Source organism: Aythya ferina (assembly GCF_964211825.1).
Source record: "Aythya ferina genome assembly, chromosome: 5".
Taxonomy (NCBI): Eukaryota; Metazoa; Chordata; class Aves; order Anseriformes; family Anatidae; genus Aythya; species Aythya ferina.
The window spans coordinates 41,995,715-42,020,294 of NC_140301.1; the positions used below are offsets into that span (position 1 = coordinate 41,995,715).

General features: G+C 36.9%; 1 protein-coding gene across 4 annotated transcripts in view; it reads left to right on the plus strand.

The window, feature by feature from the left end:
* Positions 1-24,580, plus strand: part of BAZ1A (bromodomain adjacent to zinc finger domain 1A) — a 61,424-nt gene that overhangs the window by 8,097 nt on the left and 28,747 nt on the right. For 3 of the 4 annotated variants that reach the window (XM_084519712.1, XM_084519711.1, XM_084519709.1), the window contains 8 exons: positions 28-306; positions 12,597-12,740; positions 16,340-16,441; positions 17,750-17,837; positions 18,573-18,707; positions 19,320-19,422; positions 21,918-22,084; positions 22,850-22,945. In XM_084519712.1, coding sequence (XP_084375838.1) covers positions 28-306; positions 12,597-12,740; positions 16,340-16,441; positions 17,750-17,837; positions 18,573-18,707; positions 19,320-19,422; positions 21,918-22,084; positions 22,850-22,945 — 1,114 coding nt within the window. The remainder of the gene's footprint in view (positions 1-27; positions 307-12,596; positions 12,741-16,339; positions 16,442-17,749; positions 17,838-18,572; positions 18,708-19,319; positions 19,423-21,917; positions 22,085-22,849; positions 22,946-24,580) is intronic. The other variant, XM_084519710.1, reaches the window with a different exon arrangement.

Consider the following 24,580-nt stretch of genomic DNA (forward strand, 5'->3'; position numbering starts at 1 on the left):
TCTCTCCCCTCTTCCCCTTCTTTTCAGTGACTTTTTTGAACGCACCATCCTGTGTAACAGCCTCGTATGGAGTTGTGCTGTCACAGGTAAACCAGGACTCACATATCAGGAAGCACTGGAATCAGAGAAGAAAGCCAGACATAATCTACAGAGTTTTCCAGAGGCACTCATCATTCCAGTTCTCTACTTGGCCACCCTTACCCATCGCTCACGACTTCATGAGATCTGTGATGAAATCTTTGCTTATGTCAAGGACCGGTATTTTGTTGGTGAAATGGTGGAAGTAGTTAGAAATAATGGTGCAAGGTAAGTGTGTGTGTGTACTTAAATATATATATATATATATATATATATGTGTTTCATTTGGGTTGGTGTGCACCCTTTTCTGTATGTGTATTTTTAAACCAAAAACCAGGAAAATAAACTTCATAAAACATAACAGAGATCAGGTGTGATACTTAAGTTAGCGATACTGTTACTGCTCCTAACTGTTTTAATTAAGAGTAGAATTGTATTGCTGGGCTTGGTTTCTCATTCCTCAGCATAGAAGTAGCTGTGGGGGCAGGAGGGTTCTCTTGGGTCTTGACGCAGCAATCTTTCAGTCCTGGTGGTGGATTTGCAAAGGAATGGCAGTCTCTCGGCTCATCTGTGGAAAAAAAGGTGGGCTGCTCCTAGACTGAGATCTAATTAGGAACTAGGGGAAGCTATGAGTTAGAATTCATATGGAAGTTTTGATGAAATCATCCAGATACAATTAATCAAGTGGTGCACTGTGTACCCAGAGTGGCTAAACTATAGCAAACTTAAAGAATTGATTAGAGTTGGGTTTTTGATTTCTAGGTGGTAACTAAAATTGGAAGTATATTCTCAGAAAAGTTACGAATTAACTGTAAAATATTTGTAGTAGGAGATTATCTGCAATTCTGCTTCCCTCAGGGTTAATGCTATACTTGCACCGATTTATATATTGTAAGCATTTTTATTGTTATCTTAAACTGATAAAATTTGGAAGAGCTTCAGATGCTTTTTCATATCATCAGTACATATGCTCTGTAGTATAAGTAAGTCGTCTTACAACACCTAGCTAGCCTGAGTCTTTCTTTAAGCAACTTCTGGGAGAGGATTAGAAAAGGTCTTTGTTTAGTCTAAATGAGTCTGCAGTTTCTTGTAACTGAGATATAAAATGGAAAGACTTAAACATGCTTAACTTGGAAATACCTGCAGAATGTGTATTAAAGCCTTTGTGGGTTCATCTGTTCTTGTTTGGCCAGGAGGAAGATGCCAGTTTACAGTGCAGAGCAGACAGGGCACAACCTGGGCAATATGGGCTTCATAATAACCTTGTACATACTGGGTGGTAGGAGTGGGCTGATTCAGTGTGGTCATCGGAGAGTGTCTCTGTTCAGTATGGGTTTTCTTAGTGGCTGATCCAGATCTTGTTAAAGGCAAATCTTGTACTACATCGGGAAGAGAAATCTGTGTTGCAGGAGATAATTTGTAAGGAAATTTGTATGGGTACGTACTTGATGGGATGGGACTTAATATAAGATCTTTCCATTTCTTCCCTGTTCTATTCCTTTCAACCAGTCTCAGTCTGCAAAACCTAGACAAGAACACCTTTGATAGAGTTGTTGCTTCCAGTATAGAAAACCTAAATCCAAAGTCTGTTTCTATCTTTCTCATCTTATGCTTGTATAGTGAATAAACCCATGTCACCCTTAGCACTGTACTAATTTTGCTTTGTGAATAAGATTTTATTTTACCAGGAACCTGAATATTAAGAAATATAAGTGTAGCTCAGCTGTTAGTTTTCAATACCATAATACAATGCCTTTGTTTCCCATCTTTGAAGATACTGTCAATTTCCAAACTATTAATGAAAAGAGTACTTCAGAATATCAAACTTTTTTTCTAAGAACAACTTTCTCATCTTTAATTGCTTTTCTAAACTCTTAGCTAAAATATGCCTGTGTATCTTTTGCTTTTTAAAACTTACGTGAAAAGTAGGATTATGTGCCATAAATACAAATCTTTCTTGTTTATTCATCTTACGAAATTCAGAATCTGTTTCACTTTTCCTTGCGCACCATCATGAATCATGTTTTAAGTTTGTCCTAACAAAATGGCTTCTACTTACCATCTGGGCTTAATTCTGTTCAGATAAAGTTGTGATATCAGTCTATCTCATGAAGATAAAGCTATCTTTATTTTTTCTAGCAGCCTTTCTATTCAGTCTCCTTGGTTATTCAAAATTGTGTGGAGATGCATATCTAACAACATTGTGTTTATGTTCTAGTTTCACAGAACGATCTATTAATAAGGCCTAAGCTAGATTTCTTCAGCCTTTGGCTTAGGCTAGATAATCATTCAAAATACTGGAGATTCAGATGAAATCTATTTCCATCAAAAACTAACCTGCTAGAAATTGTATGCTTTAAACTGCACGAGTGTGAAGTGTTTCTGTTGAAATGAAGAATGAAAAATTATCCATAGCTGACTGTATGCCACGGATATTCTAGCCAAATGTATAGTAGGGAGCTACTTCAGGTCTTTAATACTAAATTCAGGAAACAGTGCAAATAACATGGTACTGCAGAGGGATTTTTATGTTTGGAGATAAATAATTAAAGAATACAAAGTGGGAGGAGGTGAGACGTAGTTATTCTTCTGCCCAGTTAGCAGTTGACTTTGACCTGTATTTTGAAGGACTGTGTTGGGGCTTAAGTATACCAACTCACTACTCGTAAATAGCACTGCTGTTCAGCACTGATAGGTGTGTTTGTTGTGACTAGCTGCATTTTTGTGATAGTTTCTCACAAAAATGGTCACAGTCCATCTACAGTGAAGTAGCATCAGACCAACAGAGTTGGGCAGATCGTGAGAACTCATTTTTCATAGTGTTGTAAACTGTTACACTGCATTTAGGTATGACTCTTTCTACACAAAGATTGTTTATTACCTGAGCTCCATGCATCATTTAATGTGAAACTAATACCATGATGCTCATGTAACCAAGGGTAAATAACGGCTGCTCAAGCAATTTAAGTATTAATATTTTATAATTCTTAACTTTGCACGTTTAATATTCTTGTAGGATGGATTACTTTGATGTGATTTTCTAGATGTTGAACAAAATTAATGGACGGGAACCCAAAGATGAGAAGAGTTAGTGTTTTGGCTTAATGTACATATTTTTTATTTTGAGTACAAGAAGCAGTCTATAGGACTGTAAGGAATGGACAGGTGATCTGGAAGGGTAAGAAGACAGGTGCTTTGTCCAGAAGGTAGGCAGAAAGCAACTTTGGAGGCTTGTGTTTTTTGTCTTCTACCTGCGTGTTCTGGTTCTTAGAGAATCTCGTGCCCCAGTGACATTTCTGGTCCCTTTCAGGCTCTTACAGTTTCTAGCCTTCTGTTGCACTGCTCCATTTTGAATTTGTCTGCTTCTGCCTTGTTGCTGAGGTCTGGTAGGAGGAACTTGGGGAGTTTGTTAGATATTTTGTCCTTCCTGTTATTTTGGTATGTCTGGTGCCTTAACAGTCCTTATTGACCAGAACAATAAATAGCAGAGAGAGCCCCATGCCCCGAGTCTAATGGTGTGGTGTGGTCAGGCAGTCAATGTAAGTGATGCGTGCAACTTGATAGTCTGGTAGAAGCCACAAGGAGGCAATTCTCTTTGCTCTTTAACTCTTTAAATGATGACGTATAGATTAAAAATGGCTAGTATGTGTTCAGCTTTCCTGGTGAAACGTGGGCTGACTTTCCTCCAAAGTGGCAGCTGTGCCATGCTTTAAAAAGGAGGTGCTCAGATTCAAAGGTAAAGAACTGTAGGAGTTGTGTAACATTTTCCTACTATTCCTTTCCTAAAATACTTTTTTTTGAAATACCAGTCAGAAAATATCATATAGACTCAAATTTTCAAATTAAGTGCAAGTTTTTTGAGTTGCCAATGCATTGAAAACAGCTGTCGCTAAACACTGTTAACTTAAAATGTCAAATTACTGTTTATGGAAATAATTTTATTGATAACGACATGGAAATTCTCTATTTTATTGAGAGGGAAGGGTAACAGTAATATTTCACGTTAACCATTGTCCCTTAAGATTTAAAATAAGCAGTTAATGTTTTAGCTCACACTATTGAAGCAGAAGGATAAACGTTGATCACGTCACTGGAATTGCTTCCTATTGCACATCAGAACTGGAGCTTAAGACCCATATGTACTAGTCTGTCTTTTCTGTTTTTCCACAGAAAATGGCATATCTTGCAGCAATCTGTTCATCTGTTGTTGTCTTAGTACTGTCTTGTATTATTAGTGCTTAAAATTTGTTAAAGTGATTTACAGTATTTTAGAATCTGAAGTCCGTTATCTGTGGTATGGGAAGCCTACGTGAAATAACATCACCGAATACCTTAGTAGGCAGAATAGCAACCAAATAAAACCTACATTTGTGTGATTCTCTCAGCTGTAGGACCTGTTTTTTTTTCTGCTTGAGGTCAGCAGTGCTTTTTTTTTTTTTTTTAATTTGTCAGAGGAAAAACTAGATTTAAAGCATGTGTAAACAACCAGATGTGATTTATCATCAGTGTTCTGAGATTTAATAGTATTAAAAGAAATAATGGCTTTCTTTATTAGGGTAAACAGGTGAGCAGCGTGATAATTAGTTAACTAATCTGTAAGCTTGCGGTCTGGCTGGAGCAGTAAAAAGATCTGAGATTTGAGGTTGGACTAGTTTATGAACTCTTTGATTACACCTCCCCCTTGCCCCCCCCCCCCCCCCCCCCAAAAAAAAAAAAAAAAAAAAAGCTTAGGGGATGATGCCCTCCCTTCCCCGCTGGGGTTGAGGGACAACCAGTTGTTGTCCAGCAGTTAGTAAGGAACCTAATTAAAAAGTTGACCACCTGCAGACCTAAGTAGGTTGCTTAGAGGTAGTGAATAAGAAGGGAAAAAAAAGAAAAAACACAACAACATATAGAATGTGAAAAATATAAAAAAGGGAATGCATTTTTTCACTTAATGTGACCACTAGATGCCACCACTGCAGAAGAGTAATTGCTTGGTGTCTGTAAGCAAGCCGTACCAGAATGCTTTAAGAGATTGCGTTCATTTTACAAATACTACAGTTTACAGAACTAGTAGATGTTCTCTGCTAGGAAGATTGAGGTATAGGCTGATACACAGTCTCTGCTCTGAATGATCTGGTGTTGGCCACTGCTAAACTACAGGAAATGTAGATAATCATGGAACAACCTTGTCTGCAGTGAAAATTTTTAAACTCATTGATTGTTTGGCTCATGTCCTAATGCTTTGGGCCTGTTCATCATGGGTTAACCACTGCGTTCAGGCAGTTAAAAACTTGCATACTGTTTTCTTCTCCGTAAGTCTTAACTGGGATGCACGGTAGCATGTTGCCAACATTACTATGCCTACTTGATATGGGTTAGCATGGTAGAAGGTGATTATAACTAACTTGCTAACTTTTCCATTTGACCTGACAACTGGCTATTATACATAGTTATATAAATAATTGACTGCTGAGAGCTGGGACAAGTTGATAAGCCCACCAAGAAGTAAAAGACAAAGTGCTTTCCAAAACCTTCAGGTTGTAATGAGCTACCTGAATTTAATTCAATTTCTAGTCCACTGATATGTTTTCTATTTTGATATATAGTTTTCAAAGCTGGCTGGATGCAGGGGCACTGGAGTTAATGTCTATAGAATCAGAAAGTTATAGTGCATTTCTGTATTGGAAAGGTTTTAGAAACTTCTGCATACAATGAAAGTTTCCTGCTTGATTACAAAAGCTGAATTTGAGTTCCAGTAGCGAAGTTAATGTGAAGATTATGAAATAGCTGCTCTCCAGTACTGTCAAATATGCTTGCTTATTCATAAAGCAAATATAGTTTGAATATTTCCAGCATTGCCATCTAAGGATCACTCAACTTCTGGACTGGAAAAATCATGTTTAAAGAATTCACTTTCTGTTGCCCTTAAGTCCTTTGGCATATAAATATCTTTATATTTGTTGACTAATAAAAATATTTGTAGTTGACTAATGGAAGCTGAGATGATGATATGTGGGAGAGAACCTGCAACTCATTTCTTACAAGTTATCAAAAGGGTGTTAAAACTACTTTTGGTGCCAGTTTCTGTTAGTTCTCATTTCTGTGCATACTCCCTACTAATATAACTGTATAAATTTTAAGGTATGGGTTTTGGTTGTTTTTTCGTTTTTATTTTTTAATCAGTGCAATATTGTGAAGCAAGTGTTGGGCAGGCAAAGTGGTTGCTGTATTAGAAAAAACACTTTTATGATTCTGGTATTTGAAACACTAGCTTTACTTTCATTTAGGGGTCTGTTTTTAAAAAGTGATTTTCCTTTTGCTCCTGACTTATTGTTGTTTATGTTAAATGTAGGCATCAAAGTATTCCTCCCCCCAACTCCCTCTGCCCCAGTTTGAAACAGAGCTTTGCATCTAAGAAATAAATGTCCTGTATTCAAAGGGATTTTTGTCCATTTATTGTAACATGTTCAAGAGGTACCTTTATTACTCACCTAGGCCTTCAAGAGTGGTCTCGATTTTTTGACTTGAGATGGGGACATAGAGTGTCAGACCATTATTTGTATCGCAGCAACATGTAGTATCAACTAGATCAAAAGCTGTTGTGCAGAACACTTGGTGGGCAGTAAGAAATGGTCTGTCTCCTATCGATCTCGTAACTGCAAACCTTCGTTTCACTTAAAAGCTTACTGAGCATTTGGGAAGAACTTTGAATAAATGAAGCTGCATATAGCCGCAGGATCAAGTTTTAAGCTTGACATCCTCTGATGCCTGTTACTGGCCAGCTACCTACGGGAATGCAGCTTTTCTTTCTCCTTGTGTTCTTCCACTGCTTCAGCAGAATTGAGTGGAAATACCTGCTTGTTCCTGAAGTAATAATGGCTTGTGTACATGCCTTTGAGTTCAGAAAAAAACCTAATTCTCATCAGATCCTTTGGTGAGCCACTGAAAGTAGCTGATGAAATGCACCTACCCAGCTCTTCATGTTGGATTGTTTTTTTTTATTTTTTGTCAGTTAAGTGAATTCAATTTAATGGCAATTAATAAGTTATACTGAATGCCAGAGCTACAAAAAGCAAGCACCACGGTAAGTACGTGGCTGGAAGGTGTAATGGCAAGGGAAGAGTTCCCTCTTTTGGCAGAGTCAAAGTGTTAAGTCATCTCTGCATTTCCTGGAGCAGTAGTCAGAGGCTGAAGATGCAATTTGGTTTTGTATACCTTCAGTCAGCCACATCCTTACCATTCTTCTGGGAATGACAAGGTTCAGTCCTACCCTAAAGTTTTCTGCTAGTCGTGTCAAGCTGCTCTTCAAAATACATCCCAGAATAATTCTTCAGAGAGACTGATGGAGTTTTGCTTCTGGAATAACCATGCCTTGTGCCACAGGCTCCAGTAGGTATCTCTTGCCTGTTGTGCCTTTATAGGCGCCAAACATCTGTCTCAGTGTCAGAACAATATGACTACAGAGCAGTTTATATGGAATTCAAAAAATACAATACAATTTTGTAGCTGTACAGCTTTAAGTGCACATCATGGAGCAGATCATCCTGGAAGCTATGCTGAGGCATATGGAAAATAAGGAGGTGATTGACAGCCAACGTGACTTCACTAAGGGTGAGTCGTGTGTGACAAATTCAGGAGCCTTCTATGATGGGGTTTCCAACACTGGTGGATAAAGGAAGACCAACTGATGTCATCTACCTGGCCTTGTCAAGTACTTTGCATGCTGTCTCGCATGATATATGCCTCTCTAATATAGAGAGAAGTGGGTTTGACAGATGGACCACTCAGTGGATAAGGAATTGGCTGGATGGTTGCACTCAAAGAGTTGCAGTCAATGGCTCAGTCTCCAAGTGGACACCAGTGATGAGTGGCATTTCTCAGGGGTTGGTGTTGTGACTTTGTTGGCTGTATGGACAGTGGGATCAAGTGTACCTTCAGTAAGTTTTCTGTGAACACCAAGCTGTGTGGTGCAGTTGACACATGGGAGGGAAGGGATACCATCCAGAGGGACCTTGACAGACTTGAGAGCTGGGCCTGGGTGAGCCTCATGAGGTTCAACAAGACCAGGCACAAGGCTCTGCACGTGAATCAGGGCAATCCCAAGCACAAATAAAGGCTGAGCAGAGAATGGATTGAGAAGGACCTGGGGTGTTAGTTGATGAGAAGCTCAATACGAGCTGTCAGTGTGTGCTTGCAGCCCAGAAAGCCAACCATATCCTGAGTTGCATCAAAAAAAGTGTGGCTAGTAGGTTGAGGGAGGGGATTTTCCCCCCTCTACTCTGCTCTTGTGAGAGCCAACCTGGTGTACTGTTTTCTGGGGCCCCAGCATATGGACCTGTTGGAGTGAGCCTGCAGGAAGGCCTTGAAGATGATCAGAGGGCTGGGGCACCTCCCCTATGAACAGCAGCTGAGGGAGTGGGGGTTGTTCAGCCTGGAGAAGAGAAGGCTCTGGGGATGCCTTATAGCATCCTTCCAGTAGGCTTTAAAGGGGGCCTACAAGAAAGCTGTAAAGGGACTTTTTACAATGGCATGTGGTGATAGGACAAGGAGTAGTGGCTTTAAGCTAAGAGGGGGTAGATTTAGATTAGATACAAGGAATAATTTCTTCCCTATGAGGGTGGTGAGGTGTTAGAACAGGTTGCCCAGGGAAGCTGTGGATGCCCCATCCCTGGCAGTGTTCAAGGCCAGGCTGGATGGGGCTTTGAGCGACCTGATCTGGTGGGAGGTGTCCTGCCCATGGCAGGGGGGTTGGAACTAGATCTTCAAGGTTTGTTCCAACCCAAACCATTCTAAGAGGTGTATGCTTAAAATTCATTTGTTTTGCAGCAAGCTCAAGCTCTTGTTACATTTGTGTGTAGATAGATGACATTTTACAGCATGGAAGTGTTGAATATTGTATTCTCTGAGGTCCCTAGAACCTTTAGATTGCTAGGGTCTGATGTTCTTCTACTTTGTGCAGCTGACCAGCCCTACCTGAAATTAATGGAAATGAATAGATCTTATTTTTTTTTTTTTCTCAGAGACAGATGTGTGTTGGTATTTAAAAATAAAATAATAATAAAAAAACGTTAGTGATCCATCTTGTAGCTTTTTATTTAAAACTGTTGGGCTCCTGTGTTGTTTCTTCCTTTCTTCCTTTAAAAAAAATCAATCATCTAGGCCAAGCATTTATTGGAACCTTTCCTGTTTCCTGTAACATCTATTTAACCTATCAAAAGAGACCTCAGCTTGTTTTCTGAGACTAGCAAAAACTAAAGCTCTCAACTAACTGAGTTGAGACTGGGCATGTTAAAAAATAGGTTGGGAAGTTACAAAAAAGGTTTTTACTCTGAATAATTCAAGGTACTGAAGTAATCTATTTTAGAAATTCATAAGAAGCTCTTAAAATTACATCTGATTATTTGATTAATCTGATGAATTACAATCTGATCAATCAATGGTCTCATAAAGTGCTTGTCTGTGATGGCAGGTAGCTGGATTTGGGACCAATTTGTAATGTCTCTGTGGCTAGAATTAGAGCTTATCATGTAACTTTTAGAAACAGGCCTACTGAACATAAGTAAACTGCACTGTTTCTGGTGTGTGGTTTTTTTTTGGTCTCCTGTGTGTGTTTTTCTGCAAGAGGAGTTCTAATCTGATCTGTTTGACTTTGACATAAGCTCTCTAAAGATCTTAAGGTATCCTTTTTAGAACCTATTTAAGTTAGTGTACTTCACCTGGATGTCTTGCTTCAGCTTTCAGCTCTGCTCTTCTATATGCATTATGATATAAAATAAGAAATGTTATAAATGAACTCTAGGAATGTTTTAAGTTCTTGAAGCAGCAGACCTTCATTCCCATTACAAGTGGAGCATCTTTGTCCAGGGAATTTTGCTGCAACTAGCCATGAATTGACTGTAACAAGGTTAAAATCAGTCTTCATTCCTAGATTGTTTCTGTAGTGCTGGAAGGAATGGTTGCATTGCTTTCTTTAATCTACTGTCTACCATTAGCCATTAAATTTCATTGGATTATGCTTTTATTGGGTTGGGTACTGTGTGTTTCATTTGTTTCCTTTCCCCAAAGATTTTCCCCAATGATTTGAATGAAGATACAGAGGAAGCAGAGACACTTGCTTTCTGTGTTAGTTTATTCCATTAGTATTCCCCCTGCTTAATAATAACAATAAAAAGCAGCCGTTTGGGGGATTTTACTACTTAGTGAATCAAGCATATAGAATGTATAATTTCTTTATAGAGAAGATGTGATACCCTGTAAATTACAGGGCAGTTTGATGGATAAACAGGTGAATTAAGTGTTGATAAAATACTCTGTGACTAAATATTCAAATCTCCTTTGTCCAGGAGGATTGATTCATGTATGTGTGTTTCAGACTCTTTGTCCTTTCATGGCACTGGGTAGCGTAGGTTGTGATTAAGCTTTCATGTGGCTGTTTTTACAGAGATTGCAAATTCAGTGTATATGCACTCCCTCTAGTGGTGTTTAAATAGTAAACAATTTAGAAAAATGGACAAGTGTAATTAGCCTTAAACATTGATGCTTTTGATTGTTTTTCCATTAGAAAGTCATTAAGTGTTTTAAATTTGAACTGAACAAATTGTACTGAACTCTCTAGGAAAAATATTTCCTAATGTGGAAGAAATAGTTTTACTAATACGTTTTTTTTTATCTGGTATTTTTTTTGTTGTTTTTAAAAAAAATAGCCAGATATACATTCTGCCATCCTTTCAACTCCATATTATTCCATATGAATTGGTGGGAAGGGGGTGTCATATTCTAAATACTGGAAAACCAAGATACTGTAATGAACAGAGTATTTGATGTGATTGACTTTTCTTTTAGGAGTGAGGCAGTGTCTGGTGCTGGGCCAGACCTTAAGCCCCCTTAGACCTGAACTTACATTGTGAACAGCCACTAGGATCTGTCTCTGCTATGTGGTCGGCTGCACTTGGTTCTTGGTCCTTTACATGGAGCCTGTTTAGATTTGCACAGTTAATTAACTTGAGCTCTGCTCATCAGGAAAATGTGTCTTCCAGACCAAAACCAGCTAGCTTTGGAAATGGGGCCAGCTGCGTTTAAATGGCAGAGTGCCTGAGGTTAATAAGTCTGATGGACTCAAGCTGACTGTACACGAAGACAACTCTGGTGTCCCCATGGATAATTAAACATATTGTTGTATTTACTCTAGGAGTACATAAGGCTGTTAATAGATTTTATTTATTTGATGACATGCCTTGTTGGAGCATCTTGGAGCGCTCTCTCTGTTGGATAGAGGTTTGGGGAGGACACCTGCAGGCACTAACTGCTTTACTGGCCCTTGCTAAATTCGCAAGTGAATATGACCTAGGGTACTTTAATATTTTCAACTTTTCTCTCTCTGCCCATCTGTTTTTTTCTCTGTGTGCAGGTTTTTGGACAGTGCTATTCACTTTCAGAAAGAGGTGCTGGTTTGAAGAAATATTTTAATAATTTCACATTTTTTTCTTTTTTGCAAGTGCTTAGTTCAGTTTAGATAGAAGGGCCCTTAAAATTTGTATGTTGCAGATTTTTTTTCTTTTAGTTTAGCTTAGTTTTTTTTTTTTTTTTTTTTTAATTTAGGCATGATGCCAAGCTAATTCAAGTCCTGTGCTTCATGTGTTCTGTTTTATTCATTTCAATGGGTAGTGTTTGGTGCCTAGAAGAAGAGAATCATTGTTTTCTTCCTCCCCAACCCTTTGAGCTTTTAGTGGTAGTATATGACAGCATCCATTGACTGCAATGGTTAATTTTCATGAAGCAGACAAGGCTTTAGGAGATTAAACTAAAAAATATGAACCACGGAACTCCAGGAAAGGGTGAAAGTGGTTAAGAATCAGCTATGGTAGTTACCCAGCATTAAGTGTCAATTAATTATACTTTTTGATATATAGTTAATTCTGTCTTTTTTTATAACTAACATTCAGGATGGCAAAGGGATAGACTTGTTTTGTCAATTGTGTGCATGCCAGATGGAGCCTTAATATGTGTCAGCAGATAAATGGGCCATTATTAAGATTAGATGCATAATGATCGTTTCAGCCTTGTTTATTTAGGTCATCAACAACGGTAGATTATGATCTCTTACGAGTAAAAACATTTTGGTATTTAAAAAGTCTTTTGCTTTTCTTTAATTGTTACAAAAATAAACATAAAAGACTCCGGTGGTGTCTGTTAGTAAAGTAACACAAGTAACACATTAACTTTTTAATATATTTTTTCAAACTTTATTTAAGCTTCATTTTGACGCTAAGTTTACTTAATTTTGCCAATGACTTGAAATTTGCACTGGTTAGTGAAGGTGGCAGCTGTGTAAGCAGATGAGTTTGTTTGTTAGATGGAACTCATGAAATGAATATTTTACCTAGTACTTCAGTGCAAGACAATTTAAGCATTTATTCAGTAGATAATATAATGTTCAGTTACAGGTGTAGTCTTAAAATAACAGCTGCTATAACTTTCAACTTCCTCCATTAGTGAAAAATTTCAGCAGTACTAAATGCCTGTTTTTGTTTCAGGTTGCAGTGCAAGATTTTGGAAGTCATTGCCCCAGCGCATCACAACGGCATGGCGAACGGCCATGTCAGCAGTGCTGACGGAGACACCATTGTCATCAGCGACAGTGATGATTCAGAAACGCACAATAGTTCTGCACAAAATGGGTAAATGATACTTTTACAGTAAAAAGCATGAGGGTTGGGTGGAAATGAGATTAAAGCAGATGTGGCAGGGTCTGATTGAAACAAATTGCTCCATCTGTATGGATCGTGAATATTCAGCCAGCTTGCAAGTGACAAGCTGAACGTTCGCAGGTGCCTTACTCTGTCATGCCAGTTATGCCACGTATAATCAGCCAGGGAGCTGTGCATTATGAGAAATTGAGTACCTACAGAGTAATTGTTGTTAATCTATTTGGAATGACAGTGTTTGTGTTGAAAGGTGTTGGAAGAGCCATGTATGCCTGTCACAGGTTCTCTCTGTGGTAAAGAACCTGTGATGCTATATTCTGGAAAATGCAGTTCTATACCATAGTTCTACAGTGTGGTACTAGTTAGAATGATGTATCACTTCATCTGTAAATATCCCATAATGGCACTCAAAATTCAGATTGCCTCAGAGGACATGATTTTGTTATAACTGAAGTCATTTCATAGTCGTCCTGTTTGTCCAAAATGTAAGTCTATAAAGCTTTTTTTGTGTGTGTGTAAATATTATACCACTGTATTTCATTGATTTGATTATAATTTTAGGTGCAATGAAAAAGCATGCATCTTGTATCAAGGAATTGTATTTATTCTGCGGTAGCTTAGTGACATTGAGTAAGAGAGCTTCTGGTCTATGATGGGAGTGTTAAAAGTGGAATATCCCTTTACTGACCTGTAACTGAGTTCGTGCCCAGTGTATCATAGCACTATGAGAAGAAAGATTTCTGGGCTTCGCAAGCACAATGTTGATGAAAGAGGAGTGTTTGAAATGGGCCTAGTCTTGTATCTAGCAACATACAGCTTTCACCCAAACTGTTAGTGACTTTGAGATATCACATAGATGCAGAAGTTAATCTGTTATTGATTGCTGTGTTAAGACTTCCGTGGCCTGACATGCCTTGAATAACTAAGGTGTAGCTCCTCACTTGGCTAAGAAAGTAGCGTAGGATAACTTTTTATTTTTTTTAATTCTCTCCTGTCCTCTGAGGGCATTGTCCAAATTGTTCATGAAGAGGTGCTACGTCTTTGAGAAAATTAATGCATTTTCTGTTCCGCAAGGCATATGGCATATGAAAGGAGGTTGTTGGAATATTGCAGGTGCACACAGAGCTGACTGCAGGACTGATCACTTTATAATGCTGTCATTTTTAAGCGTGCAGAGCTGTTTGTAAATCAGTCTTATGCTATCAGTCTCTGGTTTTCCCCACCTGATTACTTATTTTGGCAATGCAGAGAAGGGAAGAAAAACTTTTTCTCTTAGCAAGAGAAGTTGTAAGAGTATGTTTTTGAGGCACTGTTCTGTGCCATGCTTTAAAAAAAAATAAAATAAATAAAAGTATTCTACAAGCTCTAAGTGTAAACCTCTTATGGCTTTAAAATTCCTACTGAAAAGTTTTGAGCTAATATTTTAATAACAAATGCATTAGCATTCTGATTAGTTTCTGGGTATATGCAACTTAGGTTTTGCAGGTTTGGCAAATAATATTTCTATCTGAAAGTAGAGCCTTATCAGATTTTGTATATTAGCATCTCACCCTTATGGATGACATGGTTTAGCAGATCTAACCCTTGCGAGGCTGTATCTTGTTTTTTGAGGGGAACCTTGGATGTGGAGAATATGGATGTTGTTAGCCTTGGGACTAATGTCAGGTCGATGTACTCAGAACTATGGTTCAGCCTCCGTTTGCGGACAAATCCCCAGGTTTTGAGAGCCACCTTCCATGCAAAGCTGCAGTGCCTCCAAACAATGGTGCAGCAGATGCTGGGTGTATTTGGGAGGGGGGGAGGGCAGCACAGCACAGATTGATGGGCCATCTGCAAATATTTTTCCTAAAGAATCTGTAAGGCTAGAGAATCTTAACTGAAAATAGATGTCATTAGAGATCCCAACCTTTCTCTGACCCGACTCGTGTTTGCTTGGGGCAGAAATAATCAAGTATTCGGGGGGAGAAAGGGGGGAATTTCCTGGTGGCTTTTTTTGTGTTCTGCAGTAAAAACTTAGGTTATATGGGGAGAGAAAGGCCAGAACAGTCTCACTCTTGTACTTAGAAAAACAGGCTGCCTCGCAAGGCCTGAGTTACAAAGCAAAAGGTAGTAGTCCTCTTAGCTCTTAAACTGTTGATGCTATGGCCTGGAATCCTCTGACACAAAGGAGAGTAGTGGTGATGATACAATAGCCGTGTTCATACCTCCAACTGCTAGACTTCTGTCACAGTGTGCTAATGGTAAGGCTCTTGCTTTCCTGTCAGCAGCAGACAGATCGAGGTGCTTGTGCTGGTGATTATACAATATCAGCTGCACTTAATAGGTCAGAGGTTGGACTCGATGATCTTGAGGTCTCTTCCAACCTAGAAAATTCTGTGTGATTCTGTGTGATTCTGTGTAATTCATGGCCTTCCCTCTGGAAGGGCTATGGGTAAACTGAACCATCAACATCAGAAATACTAGAAATAAATCCTACTGGCTTGCCAGCTAGTTTGTGACAGTAAATTTAGTTGTTTATTCAGTCTGAAGTGACTGTATCATCTTTATTTTGGGGAATGGTTAATTGTTTTCCCGAATTGGGGAATTGCAGAGGTAACTGAGTTTTTTGGAAATAATGCCTGTGGAACCTCACCATTCTGATTTTTTTTTTTTTTTTTTCTTTTATGATCTTCATCCTAATTTTCTGCCCTTATTTGGGGAAAAAAATTATGAAAAGAGTATGTTAAAAGGTGTAGTCATGGCTTGTCAATAAAGCTATATAGTATCTTCAGTAGCATTAATCTTGTTTCATCTTCAATTCTTATTTTCTTTCTCTCTTTTGCTCTTTCATCCCAGGTCTAATAATAGTGATGGTAGGTCTAAGTCTACCACCTACTGTAAGGAAAAACTGAAGTACTGGCTTTAAGGCAGCTTAAAGCCTTCACCAAAATGTTCAAAGTCAGGGCTTTGTTTCTAATTGCAGTTGTCTTCTCCCCAGAGTGCTATAACCAGCGTTTTGCTGTCAGTCTTCAAGTATTTTCCCTTGCAACTTTTGTAGTTCCATGACTACTGCAGCATATAGATAGCTCCAGCCAGACTCTGACTGGATATTAAGATGGTCATATCCTGGACTGAATATGTTTTAATCTGTCTCAGTTTTGTGGTAATGGCTGCATTAAGGTTATGCTGTCTGAATATAATACAGCAGGGCCACGTGGTCACCATGCCAAAGCAATCAAAGGATTGATAAGATTTGTATCTGCCAGTGGTTCAAAATAACCTCTGAGAAATATGAAGAGATGGGTTTGACATTCTGAAGAGCAAAATTGATCATCCCAACAAATCATCTGTACAGTCCACAAAAATTTCTCTTTCCTGTTTCTGGCAGTTCTACTGACTTTGATTTAAAACAAGTAGCAGAAAAGATGGCGGGAGTGAACAGGTCCAGTTTGGTACCAATGGTCTCTGTTAAATCTGGTTGGGTATTCTAAAGTGGTCTGCTGTGTATGTATACAAATACATATAACACGTAGAATAAAAATGAATATTTTGTGATTGTAGCTAACTTAACTTTTCTTTAACCTTTTTTTTAGGAAGAAGAAAGCCATAATTGATCCTTCTTTGTTCAAATACAAAGTTCAACCTATTAAAAAAGAACTGTATGAATCTGTTATTGTTAAAGCATCTCAGCTGAGGTAAAAATTAGTGTATGAAAGTTAAAATGGTTTTCTACAACTGTGTGAGTTGTATCACTGAGAAGACATTTTTGATGTGAAATGTCATTTTATCATAATACATTAGAACTATTAATTAGAGGTATTGGAACAAACTACTGTGTTTCTTGAGATTTCTGTGTTAAGGGTTCTAAGCTTTACTAGTTCTAATGCATAAACCAGTTCTTTTCAAATCTGTGCTTTTACTGGCGTAAGGATGAGACCTGCTATTGCTAATAATACCTGTCCCTACTGCTGTGAATGCAGTAGGTGAAAAAAGTTTGAGAATTCTATCGTGTAACATTTACTAAATATCGGCATTGTGAAATCTTTTTTGTTATGATACTGGTTTGAAGTGTTGAAGCAGGCATTATAACAATGATTGTTTTACTATTATAAAATAGAAAGACGCAAAGACTTTCTTTTAAAAATAACATAACTTTTTGTTGAACTTCGTTGAAAACAAGTGTTATGTTTTTTTAAGAGTAGATTGTGAATTAAAACTCTATAACGTGGATGCTCTGAAAAAAATATTAGGGATTTCAAGTAATTTTGTTGCAACATGAATCAGGATTATTTTTTTCATAAACTATTCCTGTGTAATGGGCAAGTCACTTGATGTAATTAGCCCTTGTTCAGGTAATCATCTATATTCTTCTGTGTGCTTAAGCACTTACTGAATTTTATGATACCAGGGTACTTCCAGCCAGATGGTTTCTATAAGCTCAGCAATTCTGGTTGGTTTTTTCTTTTCTGTGAAGTAGTACAGATTCCCTGAAATTCCAGGAAGCATTTAGAATGTCCACTAGCCCTGTAGAGAGGAGTTAAACAGCTTGACCAAACTGAGAATTCACCTCTCACATTTGCTGGCTTGAGACTTTCGTGCCTTATCTTGTCATTTGTGGGGTGTGAATACCGCATTTGTGCTCTTTTTCTCTTAATGTTTGTTTTGTACTCTCATTTAAAGCAATGGGATTTTCCTTTTATTTTGATATTATAAATGCCACTGTTTGTATGGAATGTTTGTGGAGGATCTAGTGAAGTTGAATAGGCTGTGGAGGTGTGTGTATGTGTAAGACAGAGGACATAAAAGGAGTTTCAAAACAGAAATTAGGGATGCATATTTGTGCTTCAATATGCATAAATAGTAAGGGTGTAGTTTATAATTAAGAAAATTGCAAAAAGCTTAATCATGTGATCAGTTACATGAGTTCTTGCACATGTTGTCAGCTTCATTTAAACAATGATTACATTGTTAGTTGATAATATTACCTCTATTTCCTAAAACAGCCGGAGGAAACATCTCTTTTCTCGTGATAGACTTAAACTTTTTCTGAAACAACACTGTGAACCACATGATGGAGTCATTAAAACTAAGGTAAATAAAATGGAATGACTTACGTGAAAGAATATTGATCTTAACCAATCTTTTGTCCTTTCTTGCACTTCTCTACTTGTTACTCAGTTTTTAAACTACATTTGAATTTAGCTTATTCTGAGTATAATATGTTGTTAGTATTTTTCCAAAATGAAGAATACTGTATTTTTTTTTCTATAAATGTTTTTTTTAACTTTTGCTTGTAAACAACATGGTAGTTGCCTGTAGACCAGGCAGAAGTTAGTTCTGTAACATCTTCATTAATTACCAGTTTAGAAAAGATCCTGAATAAAAATGGCAGCTCTTACCTACATAAAACAAACAAACATTTAGATAATGTGTTTTTTTTTTTTTTTTTTTGCTTAGTCTGTTTACATTCGCCAAGGTATGCAGCTAGTATTTCTAAGTCACATTAAACTATCCATTTCAGTTTTGATACAGTAAGCTAATATTACTCTGTTGTGATGCTTTTAGCTGTGGAAATATTGTATACTGAACTGAGTCTCAACTTAGGCCAAATTCTGGTTTTCAAATGTGTACTCTTACTTTATTATCCTGTTAATGAATCAACTCTACCTTTATACTATTGCAGAGTTTTATTTCTTATACTAAGATAACCACTTGTGAATCTAGTTACTTTTAGAGTCCTTTTGAATGAATGATTCATTAGTTAACTTATATTTATGGAAAGGTAACAATCTCACAGCAAGTACTGTTTTCATCTCTCTTACTAAGGCAACATCAATTGCAAAATATAATCTAGCAGAACAACATTTCTCCTACTTCTTTCCTGATGATCCACCCACATTTATCTTCAGTCCAGCAAGCAGACGGCGAGGGAGACCTCCAAAGAAGGCGTCCATTAGTCATGTAAGTAATGACAAAATTTTAAACTTTAGATCGAGACAAATCAATGTAGACTTCAGTTCTTCCGTTTTCTTTGAGGACTTTCAGAACAGTTGGAATTTAAGGTTGACACTTTTTTTTCTTTGAGGATAAATTGGGAAATATTGCATAATTGTTATTGAAGTAGCTTGCTTTGTATTTAAGCCTGTGAGAGAGAACAAACTCTGTATTTATCTTCTCATTCTTGTCATTCTTATTTCTGCAATCCCATCAAGAAATTAGCATTGCAGTGTGTTGTGAAAGCATATGGAGTACCTGTCCCTTCTGGGAATGATTAATAAATAATCTGCTGAAAACAGAATTCATACTCTCAGATACGATTTTGTCAGTTGTCTGTAATTACACACATAAAAGCTTAATGCTCAAATCTTTTTTATTTAAAAAGTTGAATGAAAGTTATATTTCTTTTCCATTGCAAGACAGGATTTCTGAATAGTCAATGTATTTGATAAACTGTTACAGTTTTAATTGTTTTAGAGAGTAGATGGAAAAAAAATGGGAATATTTGTTGTAGGTCATTTCACTGTAGATGTTATATTCTTTCTTCCCACTCCCCTCTCCCAACCATCTTATCAGGAGGACAACATTGCAGCTAAACAAAATACCCAAGGAAACAAAAATAAAGTAACAAAGGAGAAGACGAGATTCCAAAGGCAAAAAGAAGGTATGCAAGCCATGGGTAAGTTGAGGTTTAGTCTTGTGACTGGTGGAACCTGTTCTTGCAGGTCTGAGAGCTGGCCATAATAAGAGTATTTTTGGATTGCGCCTTTCAAGGGGAGAAAGTAATAAGAATGTACTGCCACAGTTGGATTGCAAGGGATACCTCAGTGGTTAGAATTGTTTCCTGATTCTATTTATTTCACTATACTGTGGAAGGGGATGAGGCTTGCAGTCCAGCTATGTTGGTCTCTATCTCAGAAGTAAGGAGCAAAATAAAGTTTTGCAGAAGTTCATGCATATCTTCTGAATCCAAATTTTATCTGCTGAATGTGTATCAAAGCACAGACTTACGCAAACTGATATATGATTTAAGGAAGGTCTGTAAATAGAAAAACTACCAACATTTTTCTAATTGAATGAGCACGAATCACTTAAGTGTTTTTTGGCTTAATTTTGATGTGTTTCTGGTCTATTTAAACTGGGTTTCAAATGCAATAAGAGGACCTACATACCTATTCTGTGGGTTTAACTAGGTAAACTGGCACGTCTTCTTGTGGAGACATAGTAGAGAACATCTCCTTGCCCAAACAAAGAGATGGTCTTTTGAATTATAAGCACAATTTTCCTTCATGAGGCTTTCATCTGTGGACATAGTCCAGTGAACTTGTGGTTTCTGTCTTTTATTTCCATTGCCATACAATGTTTTAATATGGAAGGGACCTCGGGAAATTATGTAGTCCACTATTTGCTTTTAACTGGACAAACTGCAAAGCTGCATGTGGCTGATCAGGGCCTTTCCTTCCAAGCAGATGAGGATGCTAGGGTTTAAGGGGCTCTGCAATCTTTTGTCCCCATCTTTGCACAACTGACATTTATTTCTTATGTGCTGAAACTGACTGCATGGACTAAGGTAATAATGGAACACCATCAAAGCTGCTTCCTTTCTTGTGTGGCACTCACCGCAGCTTCTGGAAGGCTAGTTAAGATGTGCTTTGGCTTAATTTTACCTTTGTTATCTGATTACATGCTAGAACCCAAAACTCTTAGAACATTTGGTTTCAAACAATGACAGAGCAACCGGTCTTGTAATAAGTTGCCTGACATGGAGATCCAAATGTATTCTTAATGTTTTCTGCCACCTGGCTAAAAAGCTCTTGAAGCAGGTTGATATTCAGACTTGGTAAAAAGCTTTCTGATCTTTGTTGGGGACACAAAATAATGAAGGAATCAAATGGAATAAAAAAATCTTAAATACCACGTTGTCATGCTTGTGTGTGTTTGTTTTCAGCCTACTGTTGTCCCATGACTCTAAACTATTTTTTTTTTTTTAAGAACTGCATCTTTTCTTGTTGAAACAAGTAGGACATTATACCAGTTTCTTAAAAAATGATCCCATTTGTAAAATAAGCTTAAACATGCACTTTCAAATGCACTGTTAGTGTAACTGAATATTAAGCTAAATATTTTTACCTGTAAATAATACTTAATTGGAATGGTAATTAGTAAGATTCATGAAGTCTCTTAAAAAGAGCTGCTTATAGCACTTTACTAATGTGAAAAGGTGTAGCAAAATACCAAGTACCTTGGAAAATCAACCTTGTTATGTTGAAGACTGTGGAGAATGAGCATCATTGCTTTTATTTTCTGGGTGAGAGTCACTACTGTTATGTCCCATACCTTGCTATAAAAACTATCTAGCTTATTTTCAGAATTTCACAGGAAAACTGAATCAGAAACTTTTCCGGTGTTACACACTTTGCATTAAAGTAAGGATCTTTTTCTCATTTTCTTCATTTGTGATTCTAGCCTTCTTGCTTATTCTATTAAAATGGTAAGCCTGCTGATTCTTTTTTTAATTTGTTAGCCTGTGTGGCAGTTTACAGATATTGTCTATCCACAGAAAGTGGAAGTACGTGCCTTGCTGTTTTCCTACAGACAGCTACAAGAAAATCTGGATCTCCTCAGGCAATAACATTTATTAACAACTAAAGTTCAGCTTAAGGTGTATAACAGAAGTAAAACTTGCACAAAAAACACTCAAGTACTAACTAGATTTGAAATGTATTGAATTTTCAGTAATAACTATATTAAATACTTAAAAACCACTTTAAAGGGTCTTATTATCACAAGTATTTCATGGTTATGTGTCATTACTACTTATGACATGGTTTTATTAGGCAGATGTTATTAAATATACTGCTGTAATTATACGCAGTTGGAATCTGTCATCCTTGTTTTTTTGATAGAAAAAAATAAGTAATAAACATCTGTTTACTCATTAAGAACAGAGAAAGTTGACTTTATTACAGTGATGACAACCTTGTAAAACACGTATAATACTTAAGCCCTAAAATTCTGATTCTCTAAAGAACTTCCAAGTGATTGAATTTCTGAAACAATTCAGTCTTCAAAACAATAACTTTTTCAAATGGTAATTATAAAAAGATCAGTATATTTAAGCACAGCTAAATAAAATTAACACTTTGTAAATAAGTTTTTTTCTTTCTTGCATAGCTTTTGAAAAAGCTAGATTAAAACGAGAGAAGGCAAATGCTATGGAAGCCAGGAAAAGAGAGAAAGAAGATAAAGAAAAAAAGAGAGAGGAATTAAAGAAGATTGTGGAAGAAGAAAGGATGAAGAAGAAAGAAGAGAAAGAGAGGCTCAAAATTGAAAAGGAAAAAGTAATGCATTTGCGGTATATGTTTCATGTAGGAACAGCATGGTGGCTTCCTAACTTGTTTCTTAGTTGCTATCTGCTTCTAGTTATTTTCCATTAACTGTTTTTGAGTTCCTAGAAATACAGCTTTAGAAGAATAGATACTTGTAAGACATACTGGGAACTGCATTTCTAGATAAACTTTCTGTGAACTAATGTTACAAACTAGAGAAAGTTACTTGGTACATACTTCAGAAATATTTTGATTTTTTTTTTTCAATTTTGCATAATAGCATTTGATTTGATGGTTGTCGTCAGTTTAGAGACGTCATACTGTGTCAGATTCACAGCATATTAGATACGGATTTCCTCGTGGTTTCTCTCTGGATTCAAATTGCTAAATAGAGTTCTGTCACTTTGAATATGAATAAATTGTTTATGCCACTATATTCTGCCACAGCCACATCAATATATATATTTTGATGGTCTTTCTTGGGCAACATTCATGAATACTCTTATTTTAGATGTTTTTTTTTCCTTCAGTGGGCCTCCTTTCAATATCTTTCAATATCAAACACATGAAAAAAAGTCTAATCTAGCAAAGCATTACTGAAGTTCACTTTAAAACAATTTGCTAATATCTTATACAACATAAGTGATACGATTATTCTAATGAAATATGGTTTGATTTTATTTTTCAGTGTGATGGAAACAGTAAATGGCATAGTTTTAGAAATTGTAGTAGGGCGATCCAACTGTATCTTCAATACAGTTCTGACTGTTTTTTCAGGAGAGAGAGAAGCTGCGTGAAGAAAAAAGAAGATATGTGGAATACCTTAAACAGTGGAGTAAGCCTAGAGAGGATATGGAGTGTGATGATCTTAAGGTATGATTGAATTTGGAATAGCTCGAACTCATACTTCTTAGGGTCTCCATGCCAGATTCTTTTATACAGAGGTAGATGTGTATCAGCTGTGGTCATGTTTCCCAATGGTGATGCTACAAGGATGGTGTGTATCTGCATTTTTGCACTCCAGAAAAACTTAATAGGCTGTTCTTAGTCTTATTGTGGAACAGATATATTTCTAAGATGTTTTTTGTTTAAAATTATGCAACATGAGTTCACCTAGAGTAAGCCTGAGTTACTTACAAGATCTATGTAATGAAGAAACCACACATCTGGATGGAAAAGACAAAGGATGTTAGTTCATTACTACCTGTAGTACATATCTAGAGATATGCTTGTTTAATGAATCTTTCTGGATAATACTGGAAACCTATAGAAAATAAAAAGAATTTACCTCCTGAAGCTAATGTTCTAAACAAGAGTAGTGTGGTTCTATGTAACAGAAGATTGTCTGCTATTATATGTTTATCATGAATTTTTACTTTGTATGATAAATTTTGGCAGGAGATAGCAAAAGGAGGCAAAACTGTCAAAAACGCAAGGATGAGTTTGAGATGCATAGGGAAAGGTGATAGAAGCAAAGAGGACAAGTAATAGTAGAAAAATAGTAAAGTAATTGAAATGATAGCATGTGTTGGGAAGAATATATGAATATATGAAACATTGAATATGTTTGCAGTTTGAGCTGTAATAGGCCTTTGAAGAGGAATGAAAACTTAACTAGAGTATAGAAAAGAAGAAACTGAAAAAAAGTGAAGGGGGTTGTCATAATGAGATGAAGCTGTGCAAAACAGTGCTGCTGTTTCAAGTGAAAACAGAGAATATAAATATGAGCCTGGCTGAGGAAGCAATAAGACAGTTCTATCCACAGACTGCTTCTCAAAAAATACCCGTCTCAGGAGATAAAAGAAATGCTTGGTGTGTTCTTCTGAAAGCATCATATCACGTATTCTTCTCATTCGTATTTGTGAACTACCACTTCTGAGAAAGGAGTCATGCTTTCTGGAAGTAGTTTGACTATGTCTACTGAGAACCATTACATGAAGTCAAACCTTGAAAAGTTGCATCAAGATAGTAACTTGAAGGTCAAAGAGTTAGACACTGTTGTCTGTGAGTTCTTGGTAGCGTCTATTAAGTGGTCCTGTTACATAGTTTTATCAACTCCCTTTGAAATGTCTTCAGGTATCATAACTGCCTTACCAATGCAAAAAGACAAATACCAGAACATGCAGTCATTGGGCATGACCTCGTGTATCCTAGTATCATATGGGTGTGTTTTATATATATGTGGGTTTTTGTTAGCTTGTCTTTGCAAGCAGTGATGAGTAGTTTCTCAGAATGTTTATTTTTGCTTGTCTGGACAATTCCATAAACCTTTAAAGTCAAAGTCTTATGGAATATTATGAGTTTAAAGGAAATATCTCTACACACACAGTTCTTAACTTGTGGATTTGAGTTCCTTTAAACAATGACAAAAAAAATTACTTGTTTGTGAAGTTAAATAACTTATATATCTACAAAAGATTTATGTCCAAGTTGCATACTGTTCTGTTTTTTGTTACAAGTGTTAAACAGATGTTACCATGGTAATAGGTTGTCTTGCAGAACTATTTC